Source organism: Columba livia, chromosome 6 (genome assembly GCF_036013475.1).
Source record: "Columba livia isolate bColLiv1 breed racing homer chromosome 6, bColLiv1.pat.W.v2, whole genome shotgun sequence".
Taxonomy (NCBI): domain Eukaryota; kingdom Metazoa; phylum Chordata; class Aves; order Columbiformes; family Columbidae; genus Columba; species Columba livia.
In genome coordinates this window covers 7750661-7778354 of record NC_088607.1, presented here as the reverse complement: position 1 = coordinate 7778354, position 27694 = coordinate 7750661, and the positions used below count along the sequence as shown (strand labels likewise).

Here is a 27694-nt window from a genome sequence, read left to right as displayed (position 1 = left end):
AAGGAAAAAAAAAAAAAGGAATGCGCACAATACAGTATCATAAATGAGGAATAGCTGATCATAATTTATTTCCTGGCACAAGAGTTATAGTAAAGACAAAAGGTGATAAAAAATTAAGCACAGCTGCTCTCAAAAGAAACACAAGACCCATTTCTCTATCCACCCACAATACCACATGATCTAAAAGATGTGGTGAGAAAATCCCTTGAGAAGGCACCAAAATATGGTGTTACTGGACATGCCTAGGAAAGTGATGATTGCAAACTTATCCAGACTGATTTGTACATTTTAAATGTACGTGTTGATATAAGTGAAACATCTTCATTGTTTAAAAACCAAAAAGAGCTACCAGAGGGTGTGATTTGTACCTGGTTACTTCTCAAAGTCAGAGTCACACCAATCATAGCTTTTTCTCACTGTGTTTGTTCCTTGGGGCTTGCTACATATACTTTGATTAGAGAGTTTTTAATTACACTTTAGCCTGTTAGCACCATGGGGCCAATAAAACTAAGAGAAATAGAACCGAATTCTTTTCATTCAACACAGCTGTTAACTAAACACCAATTAATTTACACCCACACAAGCCTAATGAAGATAATGGGGTTGCAGAGAGTTCACCAATGGTATGAAGTGGCTTGCAGTATCCTAACCTTAATCAGTTAACTACTTCATAATAGGTAGGATCATAGTATAAGCCATCCTCTTTCTACATGCTTAAAATCACTATTACTGTTAATGGAAATTACATGGCCATAAAGACAACTCATGTAACATTCACTTGATCGTGAACCAAAAATGATAAATATTTGAGAAGAATACTATTTTTTTCAAATGGCTTAATATATTAAAAAAAAAAAAAAAGGCAGAAAGGTTATTAAAGAAATTGTCAATCTGCTTCAGCTCATTGCTTTCCTAACGTCAAATTTGACGTTTCTCTTCCCAGACGGTTGATCAATACCCATGGAACGATAAAGGAAGCTGTTTCTCCACCATGCATTTTATTTAGAGCCCTTTAAAAGGCAGAAGGTGGGAAAGTGACAGAGAGACATTTGAAACATATCAGAAGATACAGCTCCCACATCCAATGATATTATCCAGAACATGTGCTGCTCTCAGAGCGCCACATCAGCACCATTACCTTCAGAAAGATGTTCTTCCAGGAATATTTAATTAAGCTGGAACTTTGTGCTTGCCACATAGATCCCAGACTACGCCACTGCTGCCACCTGGCCAAGAAACCACACAAGCCCCTCCTGAGCAGTCACGTACCCAACCGAGCAGCCGCCCGCTACACCAGCCGTTCTGAACAAGGAAAATCTAACGCGGTGTTCGCTGCCGCTCTCCTTAGGGAACGAGCGGTGTCAGTTTAGAAACTTCTTCTGAGGAAACGGCTTAAAAAAATAGGGTTTAACTCTCTGGAGAGGTACCATACTATTTGTGAAAGGAAAAGAAAATGATTCAGTAGGGATTTTTCTTCATTATCACCCAGCCTAGAGAAGTGAACACACAATGAGCGAAGGTCTACACATATTGATTTTAGAGCTGAGGAAGTGCGCGGCTAACAGCTTTTTAAGTATCTCCATTTTCAGTTACTTCAACAAAATTACCAATGAACAGTGTAACAAAGTGAAAGTTTTTGCAGGAAATTGCAGGCTAAAAATGATCATTTAGCTTGTGAAACGTTTCTTTTCATTGAAAGTAAAGGGCTTTTAAATGCAGAAGTAGAGTTACTGGGGCATTTTGCACCGTTATCCTCACTAGACATTTCACAAACCATAATCTCTCTCTCTTTCAGGACGATAATCTGACACAATTTTATTGTTCAGAGACTTTTAAAACTAAAGAGTACCTGCTCAAGGCATTCTGACTTGCAAGACTATATCCAGCCTCTTAGGGAAGAACGAACAGCACATGGCACTAAGAAAACCAAACCAGGCTCTCCAACGAACCCGGCCCAGCAACGCAGTGGGGACACGTTGTTCATTAGCGGCTCCGTGGGAGCGAAGGGCCGTTTACCGAGGGGCCAGCGGGCCGGGACGACGGCACCTTCAGGGAGAGGCTCTTGCGCCCGCACCAACGGCTCTAACGCTCGGAGCAACGGTCTGGGCGCGCGGCTCTCGCGAGAAGCGCGCGTGGCCGCCGCCGTCGCCTGGCAGCAGCCACAGCCCCGCGATGGAGCCCGGCGGGCGGCGGCAGCTGGAGCAGCGGAGGCTGCGGGGGCCGCGGGAGGAAGCGGCGGAGTACTACCGAGGCCAGCGAGTGCCGCAGCGGGTGGAAGAAGCGCTCAACGCCCTCTTCCCCCTCTGCCCCGCGGATCTCTACGGGGAGCTGGTAGCGCGGGGAGGGGGAGCGGAGCGCAGGTTCCCGTGGCTTAAGGGAGACCCCGAAGCGCCGGGCTGAGGAGCGCCCCGCCCTGCGGGGTGAGCGGGGCCGGATGGGGCTCCCCTCGGCGAGCAGGGGGTCTGCACGGCCGTTCTACCTGGCCCCTGAAGGGCGAGGAGCGGCGTGGAGGGGGGAGGCTGAGAGCGGCCGTACCGGCCCCTCCCGCAACCCCCGCCCAGCTCCCGGTGCGGACCGGACTCCGCGCTTAGACTCGGGCACAGGGGTGATAAATCAACAGGTTGATGCGAGGAGCAAAACGCCTCTGTGATTGAAATTCAGTTTAAATAATTTCCTGGTGGCTCGGGCGAGGTCTGCGATGGTTTTGTGTTTGTCACCAGCGGCACTTTTGTCGCTGGGCCAAATACATTTCCGCCGCAGCCCGGCTTTTTGTCCTCTGCTGGTTGTTTGTCTCGACACAAACTATGGTGCCGTAGGAAGGCACAGATGGATGTTCCTGACAAAGCCGCTCTCTGTGTCCAGTGGCAACAGAGGACTGGGTGCTGTTCACACCACAGCTCCTGGAAAGCAAGTGGGCCTCCGTGAAAGTATCGAGAATCAGACCAATTTTTATCTGTTCCCAATTGGTGAAATACAGTAGACAGTAGTCCTAATGAAACCTCTGTTTGTGGTGATACTGGAGTTGTCAACACTACAACAGTGAGAAACTCTTGGGGAAAAAAAACCAAAAACTAGTACATTCTTTGATGTGAAAGTGACTGTGGAAATGAAACATTTCATTACACCTTTCACTGTTTTCTATCTCCAAGTGTTTTACCTTCACAGGTGGAAGGGATTAGAACTGGTAACACCTGTTGTTCCTTTGCTTGGTGTTTGGTGTGTTCCTCTTCCGTGTAACTAAAAGTGTTTCCTAGTTTTCCCATTTGATAAGTCTGGTGACTGTCTCAAATACCAGACTAAAGAATGAAAATAGTAGGATAGTCTGTAGTAAACCTCAGGTAGCAACTTAATCCTTTTTTAAAAGCAACATCAGTGCTTATTAAATACAGATGGAGTCCCGAACATGTTCTCCAAGTTGGATGATGCCAGTTCAACAAGCCCATTAAAGACCATGTTGGAAGAAGTAAGAGAACTCTGCCTGCCAGAAGTCTAGGTTTTCACCTTTCACACAGGGCTTAGAGCTTGCTAACCTAAAATCCCAGTTTCCTGTGAAGTAGTGACCCTGAGCTACATTTTACACCTTACACCAAGTATGTTCTGTAAGAGAGGCGACTACAAAAGGAGCGATTATCATTGGTATGGAAGAGCTTGTTGACAAGCTTCCTTCCAGATTAAATTTTCTGCTGTGAAGATGTTTAATATTGCATTGGTTGAGTGTTGAGACACATGACCCGCTGTACATATGTCTTTGACGAAGCAGCCTTGGATTAGGTGTCTAGGACACTGAGTAGTTTCTATAAAGCAGGAAGTATATTCTGAAAATACTGCTTGTTTTTGTAGCATTTCACATGAGAACTTTTTCTGAGCAGAAGGCTTTAGATTGAAGATTTTTTTCTAGTGTTTATGAGGGAGAGAGAGAAATTTAAATTTCAAAGCATAATAACTACTTGTTATTAGATAAATAAATGGAAACATGCTATAGGAATTTTATATATAACATTAGGATCTAGTAGAGTTCTGTGTGGATTTCTAAGAGTTTTTCTTCTCCACAGTCTTTCATGTCTCCTTATCAAAGATAAGAGACATATTTTTTCAAGATGTTATCCACAGACAAAATCATTTTATAGCAGCTCACTGCACAGGGGAGGTGGAGGCTCTGTGGATTCAAATAGAAATAAGTTTCTTGAGTAGTATGATGACTATTTTTGTTATTTGAAAAGCCAAGTAAGCTCTGGACAAATGCCTTTTTTCTGGGAGAGTTAAGTAGATTTTGATACTCATCAATAAGTTTTCCAAATAAAACACATGTTCGTCTAACCTGGATGTGGCTTTGGACTTCCATGCTTAGATATGAGTTGGATCTGTTCCTTGAAATCTCATTCTTAAGCAGATAATATAGAAGTAAATGTGCAGTGTAGCAGAAGTATTTCAAATATTTGGATGTATAAATGGATTTGCTCAATGGTGGATTTGATATAAATATACTTAATGAAATAAAAACCTCTTTGCATAGCAACTGATTTTTAATGAAATTCTTTTTCATTTAAGGCTAACTACATTTCTAAATTTTCAAAAGCTCCAGTAATATGTAAATTAGTTGGAAGAAAAGTTCTTGATGGAGTTGGTCAGCCAACATTAGAAGTGGAAATACACTGTATGGTTAAAAACCATGAGAAGGTATGAGCTGCTTCTTCCCATTGTGTTTATTTTAATAAGACAGTATCAGGGAGATGTACTATTCTACTCACATCCTAAGGAAGATTTTATTTTCTATCTTTGATAAAAAGATATGAATGCCCGTGATTCAAAAGTTGAGTAAATAGTCTTGTAATTTGAAACTATAAAACCTTTTTTTTCCCATGAATTAGGCAATACTGATCTTTAGTTTATGAGTGGGATGTGACGTTGCATCTCTGTGTATTAAATTTTTGTCTGTCTTGATGTATCATATAGCTTTTTTTTACACCGTGTGGCTAGCTCTGTAAGTTCATTTTTCGTTTACATTTTTCTTCTTTTATTTTCAGATCCTTGTATTTCTATTTTTTATGGCAGTGTTTCAGAAAAATATAGTGCAGGTGGAAAATTCAATGTAGGTTAAAGGACTTCTTTACACTGAGCTGATAGTCTGATGTGGGTGAGAGTTAACACAAATGTATCCATCTATCACCTGCAATGCAAAATTGATGATGCATTGCCATCTCTCCTCCAACCTGAAATATTCAAGGTGCTGTGTTTGCAGCTCTAGCTATTGTGGAATAATTATTTATACTTTCCCTCAGTGAAACTATATTTCATTTCATTCTTGAGTTAGGTGTAATTTCATAAATATTCACAGTATGTAAGGTTAATACCATTAACGTAGGCAACTCTGATATTTGCAAATGATGTCTTCATTAAGTGAATTTTCATCAGTATCATTTATACTTCAGCAGTACAGAAAAGTTTAAATTACCTAAATAAGATAAAATGTAACTGATCATGAGGGATGGCTTTAAGCATAAATGCTGATGAGTCATGGTACAACAGGCTACCAACAGCTGCAATGAAAGATGCCATAATGACTGTGTGGTCTTTAAAATAACTCCATTCTATTTTGATAACAAAATATATGTGTACAGCAGGTCTGTCAGGAGGTTCTTGCCTAAGTAGTTGTAATTTAGGTCAAGAAACTTGAATAATATCTGTGATTACCAAAGTATAAGAAACGAGGAAGAAGGTGCTAGATGAAAAAAGATAAGAGGAGCAAACAACAGATTTGGAGATAGGTACTTTTAGACTTGGTAAGGATATATATCTCTCAGTCTTTCCAATGACATTTCCAAGTTAGACAATAAATAGTGTTTTAAGCCTTCTTTTTTGGTTTTTTTTAGAGGATTTGTTCCATTGTAATGTCTTCTCATTCTCAAATACCTGAAAATTCTTTACCTGACACAACTCAGGCTGATGAGAAAGAAAGAAATGACTCTGTTAACACTGCTGTGGAGTGGGTGAACGAATCACTGAACGCAATGCTAAGAGACTTAAAGCCTACTGACCAGTGTGAAGTTGACAAGATGCTTGGGTAGGTCTTGCATGTTATGCAAATTGTTGCCTTTGAAATATACGCAATTGATTTGTACTGTAAATGAAAAATGGGATACAAAAATAAGGGTCTGTAAGAAAAAATGTCTGAGCACATTCATGAGTCAAAAGCTCCGTTTAAGAAACTCATTTAGTGCCAGTTTATCCAGTTTTTCCAGACTGCAACTCCATTTCTGTTCATCGCACTGCAGAACAAAAGCGGTACTAAAAGCCTGTGTGTGGCTTCTGCATTGAGTTAATCCACAGAAAATGTATATACATAACAGTTTTCAGGTTCTGGTGGAGTCTTCATTCTCAGCAGGCTTATCCAAAAGGCTTCTTTCTTGGGGTAATTAATTTATCTGGAAACATAGTTCCTTTAGTGAACATATCTGTCTATTTTTTCATACAAATATTTCTTCTTGTGAGCATCCCAAAGCAAAAAATACTCACCATATTTTTCCATTCAAATAAATATGTCTGTATTTTTATAAGAAAAATAGACATTAGCATCACAGATGTATCTAAATGTAGTTTTAGGGTAACGTTAGAGGAGCTGCCTGGCAATGTTATGGCTTTTTCACCCTGAAAGCAGTAACATGGCCTGTCATCTTCTTTCATAGCTGGAAGTGTTTCTTTCAGCTACATCTCTGAGAGGAATGACACTTTGCTGTTGTGGATAGTGGTTGGGCTGCCACACTTAACACAGGCTTTAGGAAACAGACCTAATTGCCTTCCACATGGATTAGCTTTGGGAAAACCTCACTGAAGGGAACAAGGACTCAATTGGAAGGAAATTCTTCCAACTGAAGTGAGTCTAAATAAGATTTTAATGCATCATTTACACTATTTTATGTATCTTACACACTGTTTGCCTGAATTGAGTGACTGTGACCCATGTATGCAGTTTCCACTGTACATGTAATTGAAACTCAACTGCTTTTGAGCTTGCAGCCACTTAGATAACCATTGTACAACTGACCTACTGGATTAGCACCCTAGGTCAAGCTGTTGTGTGTCATGAAGTTATGACAGGATCTGTTACTACCCATGCAAAGCAAATACATCCTTCATGCTAAGATTGCACAAAACTGACTTTCAAACCAGTGTGATTTGAAATGCACGTGTTAAGGCTTATAATGCTTGTGTTCTTTCTGTTTAAACAACACTTGAGATGACTAACAAAAAATAATGTCACTTACTGACTTCTCCAGATTCACACAATGAGTCTATGGCAGAAGCTCAAATCCCTAATTCAACTCTTAGCATGTTCTTTAGCCTGTATGCTATGTCTACTTGTCACATGTCTAACAATATTTTGAGCCAGTAAACTTTATGCCTCTTTTCTCAGTGAATACTTTATAAAAAAGGTAGAAGAAAAAAAAGAAATTCAGAAGCAAGAAGAAAAAGAAAAAGAACAGCAAGAAGCAGAAGCCACTCTTGCCCTTACTTTACACACTCCATCAGCAACAGCGCTACCTGGGAAAAAAAAAGCAACAAAACCAGGTTTTGGTTTACTTGATTTTAATATTTTCTGCAATACAGAATTAGTAAAGGTGCTAAAATACTTTCTGAAGTATTCCATGGGCACTGAATACTTCAGAATATATGACACAGCATCTCATGTTTATAGGGTTTGGTTACTCTGTCTCAAATCTTCTTTCTGATCACAGCAGTTCCTAGTGCAGAAATGAGAGAGGGGAAAATACAGAGTTTTCTCATCATTCACATGCATTGGTTGAACAGAGTTTCTGCCTTTGTTTTACAGTTGGCTTAGACAGGAGGTTATTACCCTTCAGAGTGAGGAATAAGAATGGAGGAGGATGCAAATGAAGAATAAAAATAAAAATGATAAGGAAAGAAAAGGGTATCACAGAACTGAACAGGAAAATGGAAATAGAATTAAGATAGAAGTTGAAAAGAATGGAAAGAGGGAGGAAGGGAAGTTTATTGCCAACACTGAAAAAAGAAAGAAATAAGATGAAAAACAAAAGAGAAAGAAGGAAGGGGATGAAATGGGAATGTTGGGCAGTACAGAGTAAAAAGAAGTAAGTGAACAATGCTACCAAAGGAAAAAACGGTGTTAGAGCAGAGAAACAGGGTAAATATACTTGGCAAAAAAAAAAAAATGCACCATATGTTACCTCCATTTATGCATTACTCTCAGAAAAAAAAAAAAAAAAAAGTTTGTTACAATGATTGGAAGGGCAGAAAATTTTCAAATTATTATTTCTTATCAGTTTGTTTCGAGCTGTCCTACACTATCAGTAAAACCTTCCAATATGTTAGATATGTGCACAGTAAATGCACCTTTGACCTGAAACATAATGTCAGCAGTTGTCAAGTCCATGCATTTCTCATCATGTTATATATTATACTTTCAGTCAAGCTTCTGCCAATACATACATTACTTGCTTTCATTAATTGTGTTTTCTTTGTATTTGTGACATTGACTGCAAAATTGTTGTTAGAATCAGTACCTATTAGGAGCCAATTATTATAAAGCTACTTGTAGTTACAGTAGACCACTAACAGATGGTGACTTCCAGCAGCAGGTGCTTTCAGAGGTAGCATCTGTGTTGTAATTTATGCAGGTTACAAAATAGTGTAGTGTAAAGGATCTCTGCAAAATGCTGTGGTTTGTCAGAGATGGTGAGTACTTGATTATTGGTGTCTATATGTGTAGCTCTTCATCCTCAATGTAAGAGATATAGAATCTGTTTATAGCATGCAATTGACATATAATTTAATCTGCATATCCAGTCAAGGTCCTATTATGAACATTTTATCATAAAATATCAGTTGTGTCCTATATATTTTCTTGCAATCAAAACTTGTACGACACTCCTATTAGGAACCTAAGTAGTTGGTGAGACTTACCAAAAAGTACACAATGCATATGATTCTTAAGGATCAGAGCGCTTATTTTGGTTTCACGTGGGTCCTTACTGTACCTGTCCATGTCAGCACTGTAGGCAATAAATATGATAGTGGAAACTGCTGGGCTTCAAGCATTTTGACAAATGTTACTCTACTGAGTATCTGAGAGAAAAGGAGGTTCTTTTGAAAATGTATCAAGATTATGCATGTGGAATATTAAAAGACCTGTTTTCTCTTTGGAAAATCCAACTGTAATAGGCCTAATTTTTTTCACAGTCATTATTAGAAGAAATCAAGTATGTGTGCTCCCAGTTGGGGTATAATGTAATCTTCCAAGTTATTTATGCAAAAGCTGAGGCATATAAGGAGGACAGTAAAGAACACCGAAGTCATGTTTATAAAAGGAGCCTGAAAAATGATGTAACATTACTGGATATAAACATAGATAAATAAAAAGACAGATTTCAGTGGCTGAAAGACGTCAAAAAAAAAAGGATTTAAAATACATTAGCCACCAGAGTGAGGACAGATACTTCAATTGCTTGTAAGTTCATTTCATACAAGGCAACTGACAAGATTAAGTTTTAAAAAAACTGATTCTGATTGTTTTGTAATACATTGAGTACAGACTGAGATGACAATATCGTGTTTACTTGTATAACTGTGATATATATGCACGTGTTTTAAACCGAGAAAATATTCAGCTGCTACTCTATCTTGCAGGAAAGAAGGTGTCAGTTGCAGAGAAAATGATACCACCTGCAGAACCTGTTGAACCAGTGCTTTGTGGCAGCTTTGCCATTGGGGGAACATCACTTGCTGTAGCAAAGGCTGGTGCCACCGTTTGCCGTATCCCATTGTACTTACATATTGCGCTGCTGAAACATGATCAAGTACGCTTGACTTTTGTCATTTTGCTTATTTGTCCCAGTTATCACAATTATTCTAGAACTCTGAAGCCAGTAGTCCTTCATGACAGCGGTATTAAACATACCTCGTAGAACACACCCTTAAGACCATTGCCTATAGCTGTCTTTGAACCCTGTGCCATAATTAACAGATACAAGAAATTGTTCTGATTTTTAACATTTTTATTTTTATATGGTACTTCCAATTAAAGGACTCACCTAAAGAAATGTCTCTACCACTCCCAATCATTACTCTGTTGAACTGTGAAAAAATTTTACCTGCGAAACTGAAATTAATGAAAGAACTTATGCTTATACCACCAGTTCATCTGTCACTCAAACAGGTACCATTTCGTTTTCATTTTTCTAAATGTATTCTATAGATTTCATATAAACCATATATGTACATAAGTATGTAGATCTTTTCAATGTAGTCCATACAAGCTGTATTTCTCATTTTTTGTTTGCTTGCAAGGCTAAAATTTTAAAAAATATTAGTGCAGAGTTCTAACACAAGGAACATTAAAAGAAGTAAACAGATGAAGATTTTAAAAAGATACGTGAAGATTTGAAGTTAAAAATGTATGTGTTAGCATAGAGGAAAAAATCAGTGCACTGAAGATGGTGGAGGGGAATTGTGTTACACAACAATAAGAGATTTTAATTTGGTTTAGAATGAGATTTTACATTAGTAGATTATAAGTAGTATCAGTTGATTGATAGAGCATTCAAAATAACAAAACTCATAACAAATTCACAGGAAGGCCTAAAATCTTTGGGAATAAATTGCTTTAAAAATGAAATTGTGAAGATAGAAGGGAATACAAAGCAGAACAGTATCTATTCAAGGGGCAAGAAGGATGGATGAGACAGACTGGATCAATCCTCTCTTTTTGTTTAGCCATGTGTTACATTAAAGAGCGTATCTGCACAAGAAGCCTACATTAAGGCTGTATTTCTACTTTGTGTGCTGGTGACCTGAACAAATAGCTGAACTCGATTCTCTTTCTCTTTCTTTTTCCTTTTCCTTTAACTTTTTTAAATGGTCACCAAGAGCTCTTAATAAGGTTGCTAATTCTGTACCTTTGAAAGACATAATGCCTCCTAGTGCTCGTGGGAGAGCAGCAAGCTGTTTGCTGCAGTGCAAAAAACATAGCGAGTCATCCTATGTTGATGTGTTGTCAGCTGCGAATGACTTCTGCCCCCTTCAGTATTCCTTTACTGGCACAATTTAAGAAAATCTGAAATGTGATTTATGAAGCATTAAACTTTTAGTAACTCAGATGAAAAGGAAAACCAGGATTGAGTTAAAAGCAATACATTTATTTCACCGGAGTGTTCCTCCATTTCCCAGTGTTTAAAATGAAAACACTGATTTTTTACCCTGCTTCTTGGAAGTGTTCTAAAAGTAAATACACTTAATTTTGTCAGAGTTTCCAGTTAGGAAGTCTTAGGTAGAGTCACAGTTGTGAACAGTGATTATCATCTTCCTCCTTCTCATATATTATGCAGACCTGGATACTTCTTACTTGTTAGATTTGGGAAGGGTTCCTTTTGGGGAAGAGGAGACCACTTTTCTTGCCATCCCATTCAGTGGCATAATAAAATATTCCTGTCCATTCCACTGCTACTAACCCTTTATCATTGGACACTTGACTGTGTGTGTGTGAGTAATTGTGTTGTAAAAGTCTATAGGAGTTTGAAGGGTTTTTTAAGACTTTATATTAAGATCTACGTTTAGAATATGTGTTATCTTTCCTCTGATTTAAGGTGCTAAAATTAAATATTTTTTTCTTGCTTTTGAGGACTACTGTTGTTTAATTTCAGGGCATAGAAAGAGTTCTGGATATTCAGAAAGAAGTTATGAGACTGTTGGATCCTCCAGGCAAAGTGGTACGATAAAAACGTGTAATAATAATAATATGTACTTAATTTGGTCATTCTGGTACTATTGTCTTTTTTAGGCCTATCATCAGGTTTAGTCTAATGGCACAGAATAGAAGATGTGTTCCCCTGACAGATAAATAAACCACTGGGCATTTGGTGATATTAAATGAATGAATATAGAATAAAACATTGTTTTAAGCATAGTAAGTATTTCTGTATACCTGAGGAAGTACGCTGGGAGTAAATGGTGTCACAGTGAATATACAATAGATGGTTCTGATCTTGCTAAGTCTCCCACACACGCAACATGTATTATTCAAGGCACTATTACTGTAGTAGTGTATCAGTCTCAGTATGTGCATATGCTTTTTGCAAAGTGAGGTTGTTGGGTTTCTCCAGGCACAGAGTCTAGATTCTAATTTCTAATACCTCATGTATTTTTGATGGGCTAGGTGGGAATCTTTTGAAAAACAAATGATGGTTGGGGTGATGCCCACATAGAAATAAACACTTGAAATTAGGTACCACCACAAAATAAAACTGGATGGTTGCTGATAGTATTCAAGACAAAACAGAAGCTGTTTCCTAACTTAAATAATTGCAGTCTCTTTAGACCAAAATTCAGTCAGCTTTATATTTTGGTTTTGGTTGTTTTTTTTTGGTTTTCTTTGTTTGTTTGGGTTTTTGTTTTTATTCTGAGGTCTCTCTGCCATTTTTGGACTTTTCCAAGGACTTGAATTCTTTCTTCTTTCACTCCCAACAGCCCAGCCCTCAACTAGCAGACAGTAAGAAAGGCAAAGCAGGGAAGAAAGCTCCGGTAAGAAAAGAGATTTTCATTTTAAGCCTTCAGCAAAGTATTAACAACAGCAGGAAACCAAAATTTTCTTAAGAAATGGAAGTTTAAGCTACATTACCATTTTGGAAGCATCAAAGCAAGACTTTTAAGTACTCCAAATGCTCATATTTTACATAATAATTTGGATTTTTCTGACTACACTTTCCCTTCCCACGGACCAATAACAGAAAGGGGAAATTCTTCTGGAATCTGGTCATATTCCTCATCTAGAAATCCTGCTGAATTGTCCAGATGAGCGTTTTTCAGGCCTGTAGCACCAGCAGAGAACATGTTCTTTTGATCATGTAGGCTATAAAGCTATTACCTGTAAAACTTGCATATTGTGCTGCTTCCTACCTCTGGGAGCAAAACTCCCCTCTTAATCATTCTGCATTAAGGTCCCTGTTCCTGTTTGAGGTTATAGATAACGGCAGATATGAACCAGAAGCTAAAGGGCAGCACTCACGATAGTTTGCAGGATGTTATTTTATATTACTCAAATGACTTTTTTTTTTTTTTCCACTTCAAAACCTGTAATTTATAGATGAGTTTTCCAAATAGTGGGATGGAAATGCCTTCCAGTTTTGCTTTCCATTCTGAGATGACTAATATATTATCAGGTGAGAATTTTTGCTACTGTGAAATGTACAAGTGAACAGGATGAACAGAAGTTTTCCTTTCTTGTTTGTTTTTTTTTTTTTGTTTTTTTTTTTTTTTTTATGTGTGTGCTTAAACAACACAAAATTTGTTATCATTAATCAGCTGGCCAATGTTCTTCTGGTGGATAATTTCCATATTCTTATCATTATAAGTACGGCAGTTTCAAGTTAAATTAATTCCTTAAAATATGGACAAGGAAGCAATGCATTAGATTAGAAAAAAATCAGTTTATTTCAAAAGGAGAAAATTAAAGGAGATAGTGGTGGGACTGAATTTTAAACTCCCAAAAGCATCACGATAGTTTGAACTTTTTTGTGGGGAAATAAAAAGGAAAAGCGACAAAGTGGGTAGTGAAGAAGAACGTTTTTAGGTTATAGAAGTAAAGACTGAACAGAAAAGATGTTTTTATAAAGATAAACAATGCTTTTAATAGAGTGTAACAAGTCACCCCATATGGGTGCCATGAAAATGCAGAATTTATCTCACATTAAATGCAGGAAGACTGCAGCAGTTCTTGCTGTTTGTTGCTGCAGCTGCTGTCTAGTGTTCCAAAAGCAACAAGTCAGATTGTCTCTCCTTGCAGATTGCTCCAAAATAATCTTATAACTATTTGATCTGCGTTTTCTTCCAAATTTTTTATGTGAAGGAACATTCACATATCCTGTGTAGCCAGACCTCTCTTCTGTCCACCATAGTTAGTTCTCTAACTTGTCAAAACTAATGCCTTCCAATTGACTTCTCCAGTCTAACCCAGGATTATATCCTGCTGCTTTCTGGGCCATTTAGTGTCATTCTTTATAATCTAAAATGCACAGACTTTAAAGTTAAAAATCAGTGCTTGAAAAACCTACCAAAAAACTGACAACGACATGTGAAATATTTGCTCAATACAGCTCTGCTTGTGGCTCCTCTCCAGGAATGCTGTTCCTGAGACAGATGAGTCTGTACTGTATCTGTACTGGATACAGTATCCATGTATCTGTACAGGAGATATTTCTCCTCTATGAAATTTGTTCCTTCTGGAAGTCTTGGAAGATTCTAACATTTCTTCAACACTCCATAGAGGCAATATCAAAGCTGTAGCTGAGGATAAATGAGTAAAAACTGTTTAAAAGTGGAGAATATTGTGGGTTTTTTTGTGGCAAAGAGGTAGTCCATAGCGCTAGGAACTTTCACATAGCATCCATGACAACTCAGTGGTTGTTAAGAGTGCCTTTAAAATCTTTTATAAACCACTACTGGCCATATAAAAGTGAGAACCACATGACTAGACATATTTCAAAGGGCTATTAACTCTCTACTCATTAGCATTTCATTACCCCTCATTCATAGAGAATTGTCCTTAAAGTTGCTAATGCAATTTCTGAGAGCAGATTTATATTTTGATAACTGAATGCGGAATGAAATGACAGTGAAAATATGTATATAAGTATTATATACATACATGTGTGTGATTATAGTGTGATTATTTTTTGTTTTACTTTCAGCCACAAGTCTTAAAAAGAATATCACACTTAGGTTGCCTAATAACAGGATTTGATAATCTAGAGCAACCGCTGCTCCTAATGCAAACAGCTTGCAACAATATTGGACTGGAGCTAGGAACGGACATGTATTTAGCAATAAATTGTGCTGCTCATGGATTAATGGATTACGTAAGTAATTTTCACTGTTTTGTTGATTTTTACAAGGAATGTAGCTATTATTTGCTAACATTATTTATTATTACATTGCAAACTCACCTGGAAGCTTCTAACTCCATTTTTTAAGGTAGCAATCAAGCAGACCAAAATAATTGTCTCTGCATTTATAAATGATGGTCGAATCAGTACAAGTGTCGCAGACGTGTCATTGGATTGTGAGCGCAAAGGGACGAGACAGCCATCCTTCTGGTAGCGTGCTGTGCTGGGAGCAGCAAGAATGCGGGTATTCCTCCTCCGCAGCTGTACCAGCGCACTGGCGCGCACCTTGCATGGAATAAAGCTCACTGGACCCAGCAGACACCCACTACAGCTTGTGTCCTGCCTACAGGAATCTGTTACCTTCATGATTTAACTTTAACCATGCAAATGGTTATAAGGTATAAGCCTGCCTGCCTCAGCCAGGTTGATGTCTTTTATCTGTTTATTTAATAAGATTTTTCAGATCAGTCTGTGCCAAATATCTCCTAAGTGCTCTATTTAACAAAACAGCTTCATTTCACATTACATCTCAGACAATTTTGAATTAAAGTATTATGAGACAAATCCTGTGGGTTTTTTCATTTCACCATAAGGTATAAATGAAATAATTATCTTCTATCCACCTTGTTTTCAAGCATGAAGAACAATAAATTATTTACACAAGTATACTTCTGTAATTCCTTCACACCACTATATGCTTATTTCTCTGTTTTATTATACTACATCCATTGTTTTCTGCAAACTACCGTTTCTGTGCATTTGTACTATGGTATGTGTGTTTACCCACTAACATCCATCTCATTGTGTATCAACAGTTCATTTTTTAATTCTTATTTTTCAAGATTTTTATTTGACAAAGTCTATTTATCTCCAGCTCAAGTCTTTCAGTTTGTGCCCCTTGTTCCAGGACCAATTGGGTTTTTCTCCGAACAGAAAAAGGAACTTCCTATTATAGTTATTATCTCATGAGATTTTGTGTATTTGGGTGTACTACGGTGAGAAACCTTTCATTATTAATATATTTTGTGAAAGCAGTTGCTTTCCTGACAGTTTGCAATACCTGTATCCTATACCAGAATGAGCCAAATTCTTAAACGATGAATTATCAGTAATTATGTAACTTTCTGTTGTTGAACTGTTCACGTCACTAAAGCAGTGAATACTCGGGCAGAGTTTGGCACTGTGCCCTTAAGAATCCTTGCACGCTGCAGCTTGTGCTTCCCGTGGTGATGAGACTAGTTTTAAACTAGTCGTCTTTTTTTTTTCTGAAAGGGGAAAGAGGCAAGGAAAGGCACTACCTTGTCTTTGAGCACTGTGGGTTCACTCCTTTTGCACAGCAATATTTTTTTATGAAAATAAGGGCTAGAAAATAACTTTTTGGGGAAGTGAAAAATGAGATCTTTCATGCAAGATTTAATAAATATGTCAAAGATTCCTGACTTTATGATAAAGTAGTGTAAAGCTGGCAGTGTTGTCTAGCAAATGCTGAAATAGATCCTCACTAGTTTTGAGAGTGGCATCTTTCAGAGACTTAGGCATAAGCCCACTGGAATCCACTGTTAACTTCAGGCAGAGTTTTAATGTGCTGACCAGTAAAATGGACAAGGGAGTGTGTGTTCATTGAAGAACACACAATCTACCGCCTTAATAGAGACACTAGCTGTATGCTTACGTTAGTACTCTGTTTTTTAAAGTACTACTTTCCTTATCTTTTATGCTTTTTACTTCACTTTCTAGGTTAAAGGAAAATATGAAATACTCACTGGAACATTCAAAAGTCCTGATGAAATGGTTGACATGTACGTGGAACTGATTAATAACTTTCCTTTTATTATTGCATTAATAGATCCGTTACGAAAAGAGGTAAGATACCACAGTGCAGTCCTTGAAAAATTGATAATGCTGTTAAGTGACATATCAATGACCTTTTCACATCTTTACAAAACATATAAAATAGGAAGCTTTTGCTTTTGAAGTCTTTAGGCACAAAAAATATCACTACAAAAATGTATGTAACAATTCATTAGCACAAGTGTAATTGACAATAACTCTAAATTTTTCTATGCTTTTGACATATTTCCTGACAGAAAATAACTCTTGCATGAACAGAAAGTGGTCAGTACAAACATTTTAAAGAATTATAAGGCTTTTTTTTTCCTGATTCTGCTTGCTAAACCACTGTAATTTTAATTACATTTTTCTTCTTAAGTAAAAAAATAATTCAAATTGTAAAAAACAAATTATAAAATTGAAGTTATATATAAATGATATCATATTAATGGGAGAAGCTAAAAAATTGCACATAGTTGTATATTCTGTAGAATCACTCAAAAAAAATATTCCTGCTATTCTTTATGATTGAGATATATACCCAAAGGCAGAACAAACCTGTCACTGGCAGCATTGCTCGGCAGAAGTTTTAAAGTGGTAGTAAGATACTATATATTTACCACTGTGATAAAAGTTAGACAAGTTACTTTTATGTGACCAATAGATTACAACAATAAAGTAGAATACTACTAAGCATGTTATCAAGTTATAGATCGATGAAAGAAACAGATTGCGTAGCCTTAAAGATTAGCATTTGTACATAAGATTAAGTTTTCATGTATTACACAAGAGATAAAAACTTAATTGTAGCAGAACCCCACAATTGTAAACCTAGATTCTGCAGTTGCACAACTTAATAAAAATTTGCTCTTGCTGTCAAATTGCACACTTCATCTTCTTTGAAATAAATATATGGGGCTTGTTTTCATGAACAAAACATGACGACTGTGCTTGAAGGGGGAAGTAAAGTGATGTTGTCTTTGTGAATCTGCCCAGTGCTTGAATCAATAATTCCAAACCAGATGAACTGCAAAATCCATCTGATTTTGTTATTAACAGGGACTCTAAAAGTTCATTGTTTCAATGTGTATTTACTGTCACCTCACTCTAGTAGTGAGCCTTGCCTCCCTGCGCTGTTTCAGTCTGATGCTGAATTACCCATGTTCCAAACCACCCCATTTATTCCCTACTCCTGCCACAGCTGCAAACTTCCTTGAGAATTTTTGTGAAGAAACATGTTTCCAGTATGAAAATCTGCAGGAGAATTATAACAGACAATGAAGTACAGTTTGAAATATAATCCTGTTAAGAGAAATGCTTCTCATCCTCCTCCCTGCTCTGCACAAATTTACCAGGTTTACCCCTGATACATCTTTGCCACAGATAATCGTGTCCTTGAGAATTAGCTCTGGTAGCAATTCAACAATTCAGTGGCAGACAGCAGACCACTTTAGTGTTTAAGTTTAAATATTTCTTCAGGTTTCAAAAACTTCATTTTCACGTATGTGTGGGCTTGAAATCCTGATAGGACTGTACCCTACAGATTGCAGCTATGTAGTTATGAAAGTCTGATCCACAGACCAAGAATTATTACGGCAGAATTAATAACTAGGAAAGTAATGTTTTTAATGTGACAATTTGCATTATGTGGACACAAAGAAAACAAATTAATTCATAAATTTCTTCTTTCAAATTATTTACATATCCTAGTGTTTTCTTTATCCTTAAATCTCAGTACCATGGGGATAGTACAGTAAAATGAAAACACAAAGACTTAAAAAATGGAGCTTTGCTGGAAGGTGAGGGGTTTATTGTGCTGTTCCCTATGGTCAGTCTTACTGCTCTGATCATCCTGTTTTGAGATGTGTCACTGAGTCTATGACTGCCTCCGGTTTCATTATTTTATATTCAAGCAAATACTGTGATAGTGAAAATATTAACACAAGAATGAGTCCTCTGAAGAAAACAGTAGAAAATTATTTTATACCCCATTAAAATTAAATCACTTTCAGAAAGGAAATCAAAATAGCAAACTCCTAAAGTTAATTTAATTTGAAACATTTTAAGCTATACTTGTATGCAACTACCCTTGATTAATTCCAGACATAGAATTTATGTTTTCTAGCATAATCTTAAAATCCAAGCAAAATTTCAGTGGTATATTTTTCTTAGGTAGATTTAAAATACAGTATAAAATATGACATGTATATATGAAGGCTATCTTTAGGATTAAATGTTGTTTTTTTTAAAAAAAATTACCTCCTCAATTAGAGTTTCTGTTCAGTTTATTATTTTAAACTCCAGTTATTTGCTTGATTGTTTATGCAGGACAGAGAACAATGGAATAACATATGCTGTGCTCTTGGTTCCAAATGTTACCTGATTGCTGAAGATGCTGCAACACATATATCCAAACTTAAAATTGACCAAAACATCAACGTACCTATGTGCAGTGGCGTTGTCCTAAAATATATTAACCAAACAAAGGTATCAGACCTCATAGAACTTACTGGACTTCTGGACGGTGAGTAGAGGGGGGAAAAGGCTGATTCGCAAACCCTACAAGTCAATAAATAGTGTTGTTACATCTGGAATTATTATATCTTTTTAATAAATTATTGACACTTCTAATTTAGAAAGTGCTTGTCAGAAGAAACAAAAATTCATGGTTTGATTCACAAATCTCCATTCGGGAGCTTAAAAGAGCATTCAAGGCTTCACCTATAGTAAATTATTATCCCGTGGATGTTCTGAAGGTGGGTGCCCTTTGACACTGCAGCTAAGTGTCACTCCAATAGATATCAGAATTAAACAAAATAAAAAAAAGATGTAGCTGAGTAATCTTTTTGACTAATACTAGTATTAATAATTAAGAAATGCAAACAAGTCCAAAATGTTTAAAATTGCAGTTTACATAGATTATTGACTTCATATTATTGAGCCTTTATGGTAACAGTACTAAGAACTTGTGCAGTTTCGTATGTAAGATTTGTCTTTGTATCAATTTTGCTTTATTCATTTTTATGCCCAAGAAATAGGTTGACAAATTTAATGTATCTAAATTCTTTCCTTATGCCTTCAAAAAGCCCAGAATTACTATTTCAAAGCACTTAAATAGCAACTTAAAGATTTCACTCAGTCATCATGGTAAACTCTTTTTTTATAGTGTAGATAAATCATCAGTATAGAAAGGAGCACATCTAAAATAAATAGAACAGCCTCATAGTCTGGAGAATACATTACCAGAGAGATCAGCTAGAGACAGAAATTAGGATGGGATGTTAGATATTCCCCTAACCGTGCTGAAAATAAAACATAATCTTAATGTAGCAAACTAATACAGTTTACACCACTGAGATGTGTTCCGCTGCTTTTACTCCTGTTTGTATTTAAGCTTAGATAGCCCAAAAGAAAGAAAAAAAAAGAATGGAAAGTCCAAACAATTTCAGTGTCGAATATATAAAATATACACTAATGAAGGTTTTACACTCCCCTTATATATAGGTCAAAGACATATTACCATATTAGGAAGTCCAGACGGAGAATCTTCTGATGATAGCCTTGTGGATCTGGTAAGTATTGAAAGCTGTTCAATTGCAGAATTGCCAGAACGCTGCTTTTAACATGAGCTATTTTTTAAGAAGAAAGCCTGTTTCTGCTTGAGAAAGAAACAACATTTTACAAAATGGGCTTTTTCTAGAGTTGTTTTTTTTCCCCCAGAGTGTTAATCTTTGAGTCTAAAGAGAACACACAGGAAATTTGCCAAAGCAGGAAGTATATTCAGAAGTGTGTATGATCTATTTGGTTGCATTAGTTTATAAAAAATGTGAGTTACTTAAAACATTTCTGAGTCGTAATAATATTTTAGGCAAAAATTCTTAACAGTAATGTATTTAGTCTTTCTTGGATTAAAGCTACATTTGCAAATAAAATTTCATTTCATATGCCAGTGAAAATTATTGTTTGCATGCGACAAATCTTTCACAAAGAGATTTTATTAATATTTAAAGGAGGGTTTTTATCTGTAGAACGAGAAGAGTGTTAAATTACAAGTAGGATAACATATTTAATAATGAAGAACGACTTCGCTTCCCGAACCGTGTAGTTTTAAAATACGCACTTTCTCATTTAAGGCTGTTGGACTGGGTGCCAGGTTTATCAAGTTGGGAGGTCTTTCCCGCGGAGAAAGGGTGACCAAATACAACCGCCTTCTTGCTATAGAGGAAGAACTGGCCAAGAATAGAACGCTACGTATGAGCTTCTTTCTTACTTTGTTTTCAGCTTGCAATGAATACGAGAACAAAGATTGGAGGGAGAATGATTGAAACTGCACCACAGGAGGGAAGCGAAATCAAAAGACCATAAATAAGCGCTGACAAAAAAAAAACTAGGATAGCACTTGCCACAATGTATATTGTTGTCCTAATGGATTATCTGTTTACTGAATGTTAAAATAGACCCCTTCTTGAGGAGTAGTCTACATTAAGCTTTTTTCCAGAATTAATTGGTTGGAGTCTTGAAGCCCACAGTGCAAAGGGAACAAAACAAAAACCATGCACATAACACGCCAAAAAGCTGCCAAAACGAGAATTTTAGGCCAAATACCCTACCACCCTCCAGCCTCTAAACATATATTGCTAACAAAACTTCATTTCACAACCCCCTTTTGTGTGTTAGATTTCCAGCAAAATGTGCTTGGAAAGCTCCAATTGCATGGGTAAGCACTAAATAAAACCCAAGAAAATCCGAAGTTGACGATGCACATTCAGCCTTAGGCACTTGTATGCATCTGCCTGCATTTCAGGATCTGCATCATCTTTTTCCTCTCTACTCTGCACTGTTAAATGCTTAACAGTTCTTTAGAGCCACTTCTCACTTGTTCAGGTATCAATCAAGACAGAATAAAGGCTTCCAGTCTGAAGGGGAGGGAGAGAGAGACAAGGAGAGGAAGAAAGGAAGGAAAGGGTTTGCAAGAATTTATTATGCCTAAGAAAAATGAAGGAGAATTAAGTCATTTTACTCTCTTTTTTCCAATAATTTTCAAAGTTCTATATGTAGGATAGCAGTACTTGACATGGACGCTAGAAAACAAAGGTTTTATTAAAAAAAAATTGAAAACATTCTGAGTGTTCAAAATCTCCCCCTTGCTCATATATAGTCATTGCAAAAAGTAGAAACAGAGACAAGATTTCTTTGTTGCTAAGAAAGTAGTTTCACAGAATTCACTTTTCAAAAACAAAACAGATAATTCTAGAACTATGAATTTTAACTGTCAGCAATATTAATATATTCCCTGTTCAAATGGTATAGTCTAAACGAAAGAGCTTGACTTTGACAAATATTTAAACCTACACCTCATACAATGAAAGAGCAACAATTCCCGAAGCTGTTAATCTTTTGGCAGAAATAAAATCCAATAGCTAAATCACCAGCAGGAAACTATTGTGATAGCGTGCCTGAGCTGCATCTCAAACTTGGCATTTGCCCGGGCTGACAGCTACGGAACACGCTGTAGCGCTGAGGAGCAGAGGGCTCCGGAGGTGGGAGGTGACACTGGTGACACTGACCCATCTGGAGTCCCCGGGGGCGGCTGAGCGGGGCCACAGCTGGGCCCATCAGCACCAGGACAACCGGCCCCTCTCACTATGAGCAGTTTGGGGGGCGCAGGTCTCAGCCGAAGTGCAGCCCCGACCCCGGTGCCGCGTTTGAGCCTTCAAGTGCACCTGGAAGGTGCGTGTGAGCTGCTGGCAAGGTCAAGCACAGACTGGCCGTGTCTTTGCTAAAAAGCGACAGCTAAAGCTGAGACTGTTCAGTGATGGGGTGGGTGTTGTGTATGTGCCAAAAAGGGGAATTAGGTGGTGAGGTTGAGGAGGAAGGAAAGTCACAGAACTGGGGAAAACAGCTGTGAGAAGAGAGGTGAAGTGTTAATTACAGGAGCAACATCTGAACTTGGGCTTACATTGAGTTGTTGAAGGCTGGGGCAGAGAGGAGGCACGGGCAGCTGGCAGGAGCTTTAGCAAAAACACAGTGCAGAGAAAGATGGGGGTTAAAAAAAAGGGCAGTGCGGTGAGATCATTAGCGAGGAAGGGAATGCAATGAATATCCCCACCATGTAATCACAGTGCAGGACTGTCGCTCCTGTTTCAAAGGGTCAGACTTTGAAGGTGTTTAGAGACTCTTGGAAGCATCATGTGCCATTTCAAAGAAATAAATAAATAAAATCTGAGTGCACTAGAGAACATTACAAGAAACTGGATTAGGGCAAACATGAGTTTCTTTTTTCTTTTCTATTTCAGGTGAAGCAACTCTTGAATTTATTGCTTTTGGTGAAGAATCACAGCCAGAAAATCAACCTTCTGCTGTATCTCCTCCCCCGGAGCAGAATTCAGCGCTTCCAAAGCTCTGTCAGCCAGCCCTGCAGGCTCCCAGCCTGCCTGCCCAGCTCCCAGAGAACATCACACTGACCTAGGTTGTCAACAGTAACTTTTGGATACATTTCTTAAAACAAACCAAAACATTCTAGCAAGAAACTCATATATTACCTATTCCTTAATCCATTTATTTTCAAGCACTTTAGCTAAAAGCATTCAGAAACTACCTTCTCTTTTCCCAGGAGACCATTGCTTTCAGCTGAAACCAAGTTAGCTAAGCAGTGGCTATAGTTTGAAAATACTGCAAAATTCTGTGCCGTATTTACAAACTGACAAAACAAATACCTCTGTGTTGTGTCCAAAACGAAATGTTTGTTTTGGGAAAGTTGAAGTCTCTCTCCATACAAAGAACAAGCTATTGACAAACAGTGAAAAAAAAAAAAAAAGCATTTTACAAAAAACAAAGGCCTTGACTGTTATGCTGCTCCATCCCCCCACACCCCCTCAATGCTGCCCTTAGATCGAGCCTACAAGGGAAATTCTGCTCCAGTTCTAGCTCACGATCAGGGCGAGTGCATCAGTGCAGACCCCAAATGTAGGGCACACAGCTGGAACCGGCATCCCTCAGAAGCTTCACTCGGAGGCAGGGAATAACCACTCAGTTTCACAAGGGCTGGGAAACTTGTCAAGAGTCTTTTTAATAAGCAAGAGTGAAAAGATAAATAAGTAATTTATGTCCTAGGTAACAAACAGTTTAAGTAAAAGAAATACTTCTTTAAAAACTTCTGGGTTTTGCATCGTTTGAAAATTTGAACATCTAATAGAGCAGCAATAATTTGAGGAAAAATACATATATAAAATGTTGCATTTTAAATTCAGTGTAACAGATCCCTAAGTGAAAAATAAAGCACCAGAATCAACCGCCCCCCAGAAATTAAGACATCAATGAGAGACAAATTTCCCCAAGTTTAAGAATCATACATAGTTCAGTAATTAGATCAAGTCCAAGATTTTCTTACCAAACATGCAAAAAACACCAAAAAAGATGTGAAACCACCACACTCGTTACTATCATTTTATTTTTAGGGAAAGCACCAGACAGTTGCATGCAGAGCCAAAACCAACAAACTCAGAACATTCATCCTTCAATACTATCACTGTTTCAAACCATTAAATAAAAAATAATCCAAGTGCATTCAAGTACTTGACCACCTAATTTCAGTTACGCCGATTTTTAGGTAAATCCCTGATTACATTTGTTCGTTCATTATGAAAGAATGAGATACTGTGTAGAATTTAAAAAGAGACTAAAAGGGAACGTGAATTGGCAGTGAAGCAAACCCATTACATACCTGTCTCACTATCTTGATAGGAAATAAGGGCTGAGGGAAACTGGGATTTGTGTCATCACATAGCAACATCTAAAGTGTTCTCAAAGAAATTAATGCCACCAGTGTGTACTGGATTCCAAGCAAAGGCTTATTTGTTAGTGCTGCAAGCTTTCAGCTGGGAGTTCTCAAAATGTTGACTCCAAATAACTCGCAATCCTAGACTGACTGAATCCCAAATGTACTCCATACTCCCAGGAGTCTACTGTAACTTACATTTTTGCAGCAGCTCCAAACTTTGCTCTGTAACATTGAAACAAAAACCAGGAGAGAGCTTGTCCTTTGAAAAGCTTTTAATCCAAATGAGAGCACCAATCTCAACCCATGAACTTTCGACTTTGGCTATCGTTACCTTGAGACCGAGATGACACGCTGCACCGCCTCTGCCTTTCAGCCTTTGGGCCAGCTGTCCACTGGGGCAAACGGAACAGAAGGGTTAATGCTTGTGCTTTTTAAGTTCCTCAAAAGAGTGTGCTTGGATACAGCAGTATGGAGACCTACAAGATCTTGGTTTATGTAGATATCAACATATTTTTAAAGCAACGTGTCTAGAACCTGATTTTTTTAATTATTAATAACAGCCCCCATACTAAAGCTGATGTGTGTGCAATCACTTTCACAGGGTCTAACCTGAACCTGTCCAGTTCAAGAGGGACGCCAGCGACTTCTGGCAAGCTTTAGAATGGAACTTTGACAAGGCATCTTCTCAACAAAATAATAATTTAAAAAGTCTTTTCAAATACCGTTTTGAAGAAAAGGTAACTGACATTATCTAAGAAAATATTAACCATACCTGCGCAATTAAAATGCGAAAGGGATACTGAGTGATACATAGTTATTTAACACTTTAATGCATGTAACAAAACTGCATACAAAAGACCATCTCAATCTCTATTATTGAAAGCTGTTTGGAGTACAGACCGTAGCCCCTAGTAACACACCTAAGCAATATACATGTCCAGATAATGATTCCTAAAAGTTACAGCCTTTCAGAACAACAATTAACAGTTAGAACTGTCTGCTTCTTTCATTTTCTCAGCACTAGTTTCTTTACCCAGCGGCTTGATTTTTTCTTCTTTCATTTTGTTGTGAATCAGCGTATTTTCAGACATCTGATCCCTGCTGGTGGAAACAGGACCTAAAACTACAACGGATTCTGTCTCTCTTTCGCTGCTAGAGGCTTTTCTTGTCAATTCTGTATGACTAGTTGATCTAGAGAAGAAAGAATAAATATATGAAAACAGATAACAGTTCACATATTTAGGAGAAAGAATCTAAATATAAAGAAAAGGGATTTATATTATTAGTAGCATGTATGACAGGACAAAGGGTAATGCCTTTAAGCTGAAAGAGGGTAGGTTTAGCTCAGATATAAGGAAGAAATTCTTCACCGTGAGGGTGGTGAGGCCCTGGAACAGGCTGCCCAGAGACGCTGTGGATGCCCCATCCCTGGCAGTGATCAAGGCCAGGTTGGACGGGGCTTTGACAAACCTGGTCTAGTGGAAGGTGTCCCTGCCCATGGTGGGAGGTTGGACTGGATGGTCTTTAAAGTCCCTTCCAACCCAAACTGTTGCATGATTCTATACAACAAGTCTACTGAACTAACAAACAGATTTCTAGATTTACAGCTGTTACATACAGACGATAGTTCACAACATGCAACAGTCACATTACCTCTCCCGAATATTTGTTAAGGCAGCCATGAAAGATATTTACAAGGAAAAACAAACTTATAAAGCACTGAAAAAAAAAATCCTTTGACTATGAAAGAATCACTTTAAAGTCTTAAGAACTTATTTTCTCTCATCTCTGAGCCAAATTTAGGTTCCCTCATGTCCAACAAAGCAGTTGCACCCAGAGAAAACACTCCCAGCCCCTGCTGTCTGTTAGGTAACAGCCCTACAGCCTGAAAGGAGAATAAACTCGTGGCACACCAGGTTGGAAGGGACCACAAGGATCATGTGGTCCAACCTTTCTTGGCAAAAGCACCGTCTAGACAAGGTGGCCCAGCACCCTGAGGAAACACGGCTGCTTCTCCACCTCCCATCCCGGGCTTTCACTGAACCACCCTCTGCCATATAACAGGGAGGCAGAGGCAGCGTAACCAGCCAACAGGCTGCTCATGGTCTCACTGGGAGCGAGGGTAAATGATTCCTGAAAAATCACCTACTGGATTTGCTGAAATACAGAGGGCAATAGACCTACGTGCCGCACTGCAGAAACGGGGTTACGGCTGATTGCTGGCAGCGCAGGAATTCCTGCGGATAAAAAGCCCTCTGAGTGGGGAGAGAGGAAGGAAAGGTCAGAGACACCAGGGTTACTTCTTGAGGCTGGCATCACGCTATAAACACTAAAAGCACTTGTCTATATTCAAAAGCTTTGTACTAGTGTTGAAAACGTGCAGGCAAATCCTTAGATTAGCCAGAACACACCAGCAGAGACCGATGCCAACACTGGGAAAGCACGACCCGAACAAGCCGCAGACTGGGGTGTTTCCTACATTACATTAGTGCTGCTGCATGGGCAGACGGGCAGCCTACGCCTCCTTCAGGGGCGCCCATGGGCTCAGCCTGTCTTTAGGCAGGGGCTTGCATGATGGTATGAACACAGTACAGGCGTCTACACCAACACAGACACAACCACCAAACTGGGTGCGTGCAAAACCCCTTCGTGCAGGAAGGTCCCACACGCACCAGTGGGTGTGCGGCTCCCGGGGAGCCTCACTGTACAGCTGCTCTATGCAACTGCGTCTGCTAGTTCTGCTAGTCCAGAGCCTATTTTATTTTTCTTCTAATTTTTCATGCTTACTCATAAGGACCAGCCTTCCATACTGCTAAGATAACATCCTTGAAAGGGAAAAGTGGAACCAACTAGAGGCCAGAGAAAGAAATTCAGCTACTGGATCCATCTGCTGTGAACTGCCCTTTATTACGACAGTCTTTGTCCTAGAGAAAATGACATAAGAAAAAAAAAAGAGGTCACCCCACTCAACAATTAGAGCATGGGACGGAGATTGTACTGGCTCCCACCTGACGGGGAGCGAGTAAATGTACAGGTTAAAAACCAGTAAATAACCACAGAAACAACAGTTGTTGCACTTCACATTTCAGAAAGAATTTACTCAGCTTGCTGTTGAAGCACTTGATATAGTGAATGAAATTCCACGTTCAAGCTTTAATTACAAGAATTGTCT

The 27694-nt window shown here is 38.2% G+C and overlaps 3 protein-coding genes across 5 annotated transcripts in view; 1 reads left to right on the top strand and 2 right to left on the bottom strand.

Moving 5' to 3' along the window:
- The window catches only part of HSPA12A (heat shock protein family A (Hsp70) member 12A), a 99831-nt gene extending 97827 nt beyond the window's left edge, over positions 1–2004 (bottom strand). The window contains exon 1 of the mRNA XM_065066908.1: positions 1850–2004. The gene's annotated coding sequence lies outside the window, so the exon portion shown is untranslated. The remainder of the gene's footprint in view (positions 1–1849) is intronic.
- ENO4 (enolase 4) lies at positions 1912–23895 on the top strand. 3 transcript variants are annotated; one of them, XM_065066905.1, is made up of 14 exons: positions 1912–2331; positions 4549–4677; positions 5871–6061; positions 7412–7566; positions 9664–9833; positions 10061–10192; positions 11676–11741; positions 12499–12552; positions 14718–14885; positions 16650–16775; positions 19071–19266; positions 20247–20314; positions 20876–20993; positions 23039–23895. In XM_065066905.1, the coding sequence occupies exons 1-14, from the start codon at positions 1912–1914 to the stop codon at positions 23209–23211; spliced, it is 2166 nt and encodes a 721-aa protein (XP_064922977.1). In that variant the 3' UTR covers positions 23212–23895. The 3 variants fall into 3 exon arrangements, with proteins under 3 accessions (XP_064922977.1, XP_064922978.1, XP_064922979.1); XM_065066907.1 differs by having other exon boundaries at positions 2174–3463; XM_065066906.1 differs by lacking the exon at positions 20876–20993.
- The window catches only part of SHTN1 (shootin 1), a 65371-nt gene continuing 61464 nt past the window's right edge, over positions 23788–27694 (bottom strand). Inside the window, exon 17 of the mRNA XM_065066912.1 lies at positions 23788–25713. Coding sequence (XP_064922984.1) covers positions 25503–25713 — 211 coding nt within the window. The 3' untranslated portion in view covers positions 23788–25502. The remainder of the gene's footprint in view (positions 25714–27694) is intronic.

Excerpts from the sequence above, each read along its gene's own strand:
- ENO4 (XM_065066905.1), top strand. The coding sequence starts at position 1,912 with ATGGCACTAAGAAAACCAAACCAGGCTCTCCAACGAACCCGGCCCAGC. Across the intron at positions 6,062-7,411 it reads GAAGTTGACAAGATGCTTGG|TGAATACTTTATAAAAAAGG; the intron begins GTAGGTCTTGCA and ends CTCTTTTCTCAG. Across the intron at positions 10,193-11,675 it reads TTCATCTGTCACTCAAACAG|GGCATAGAAAGAGTTCTGGA; the intron begins GTACCATTTCGT and ends GTTTAATTTCAG.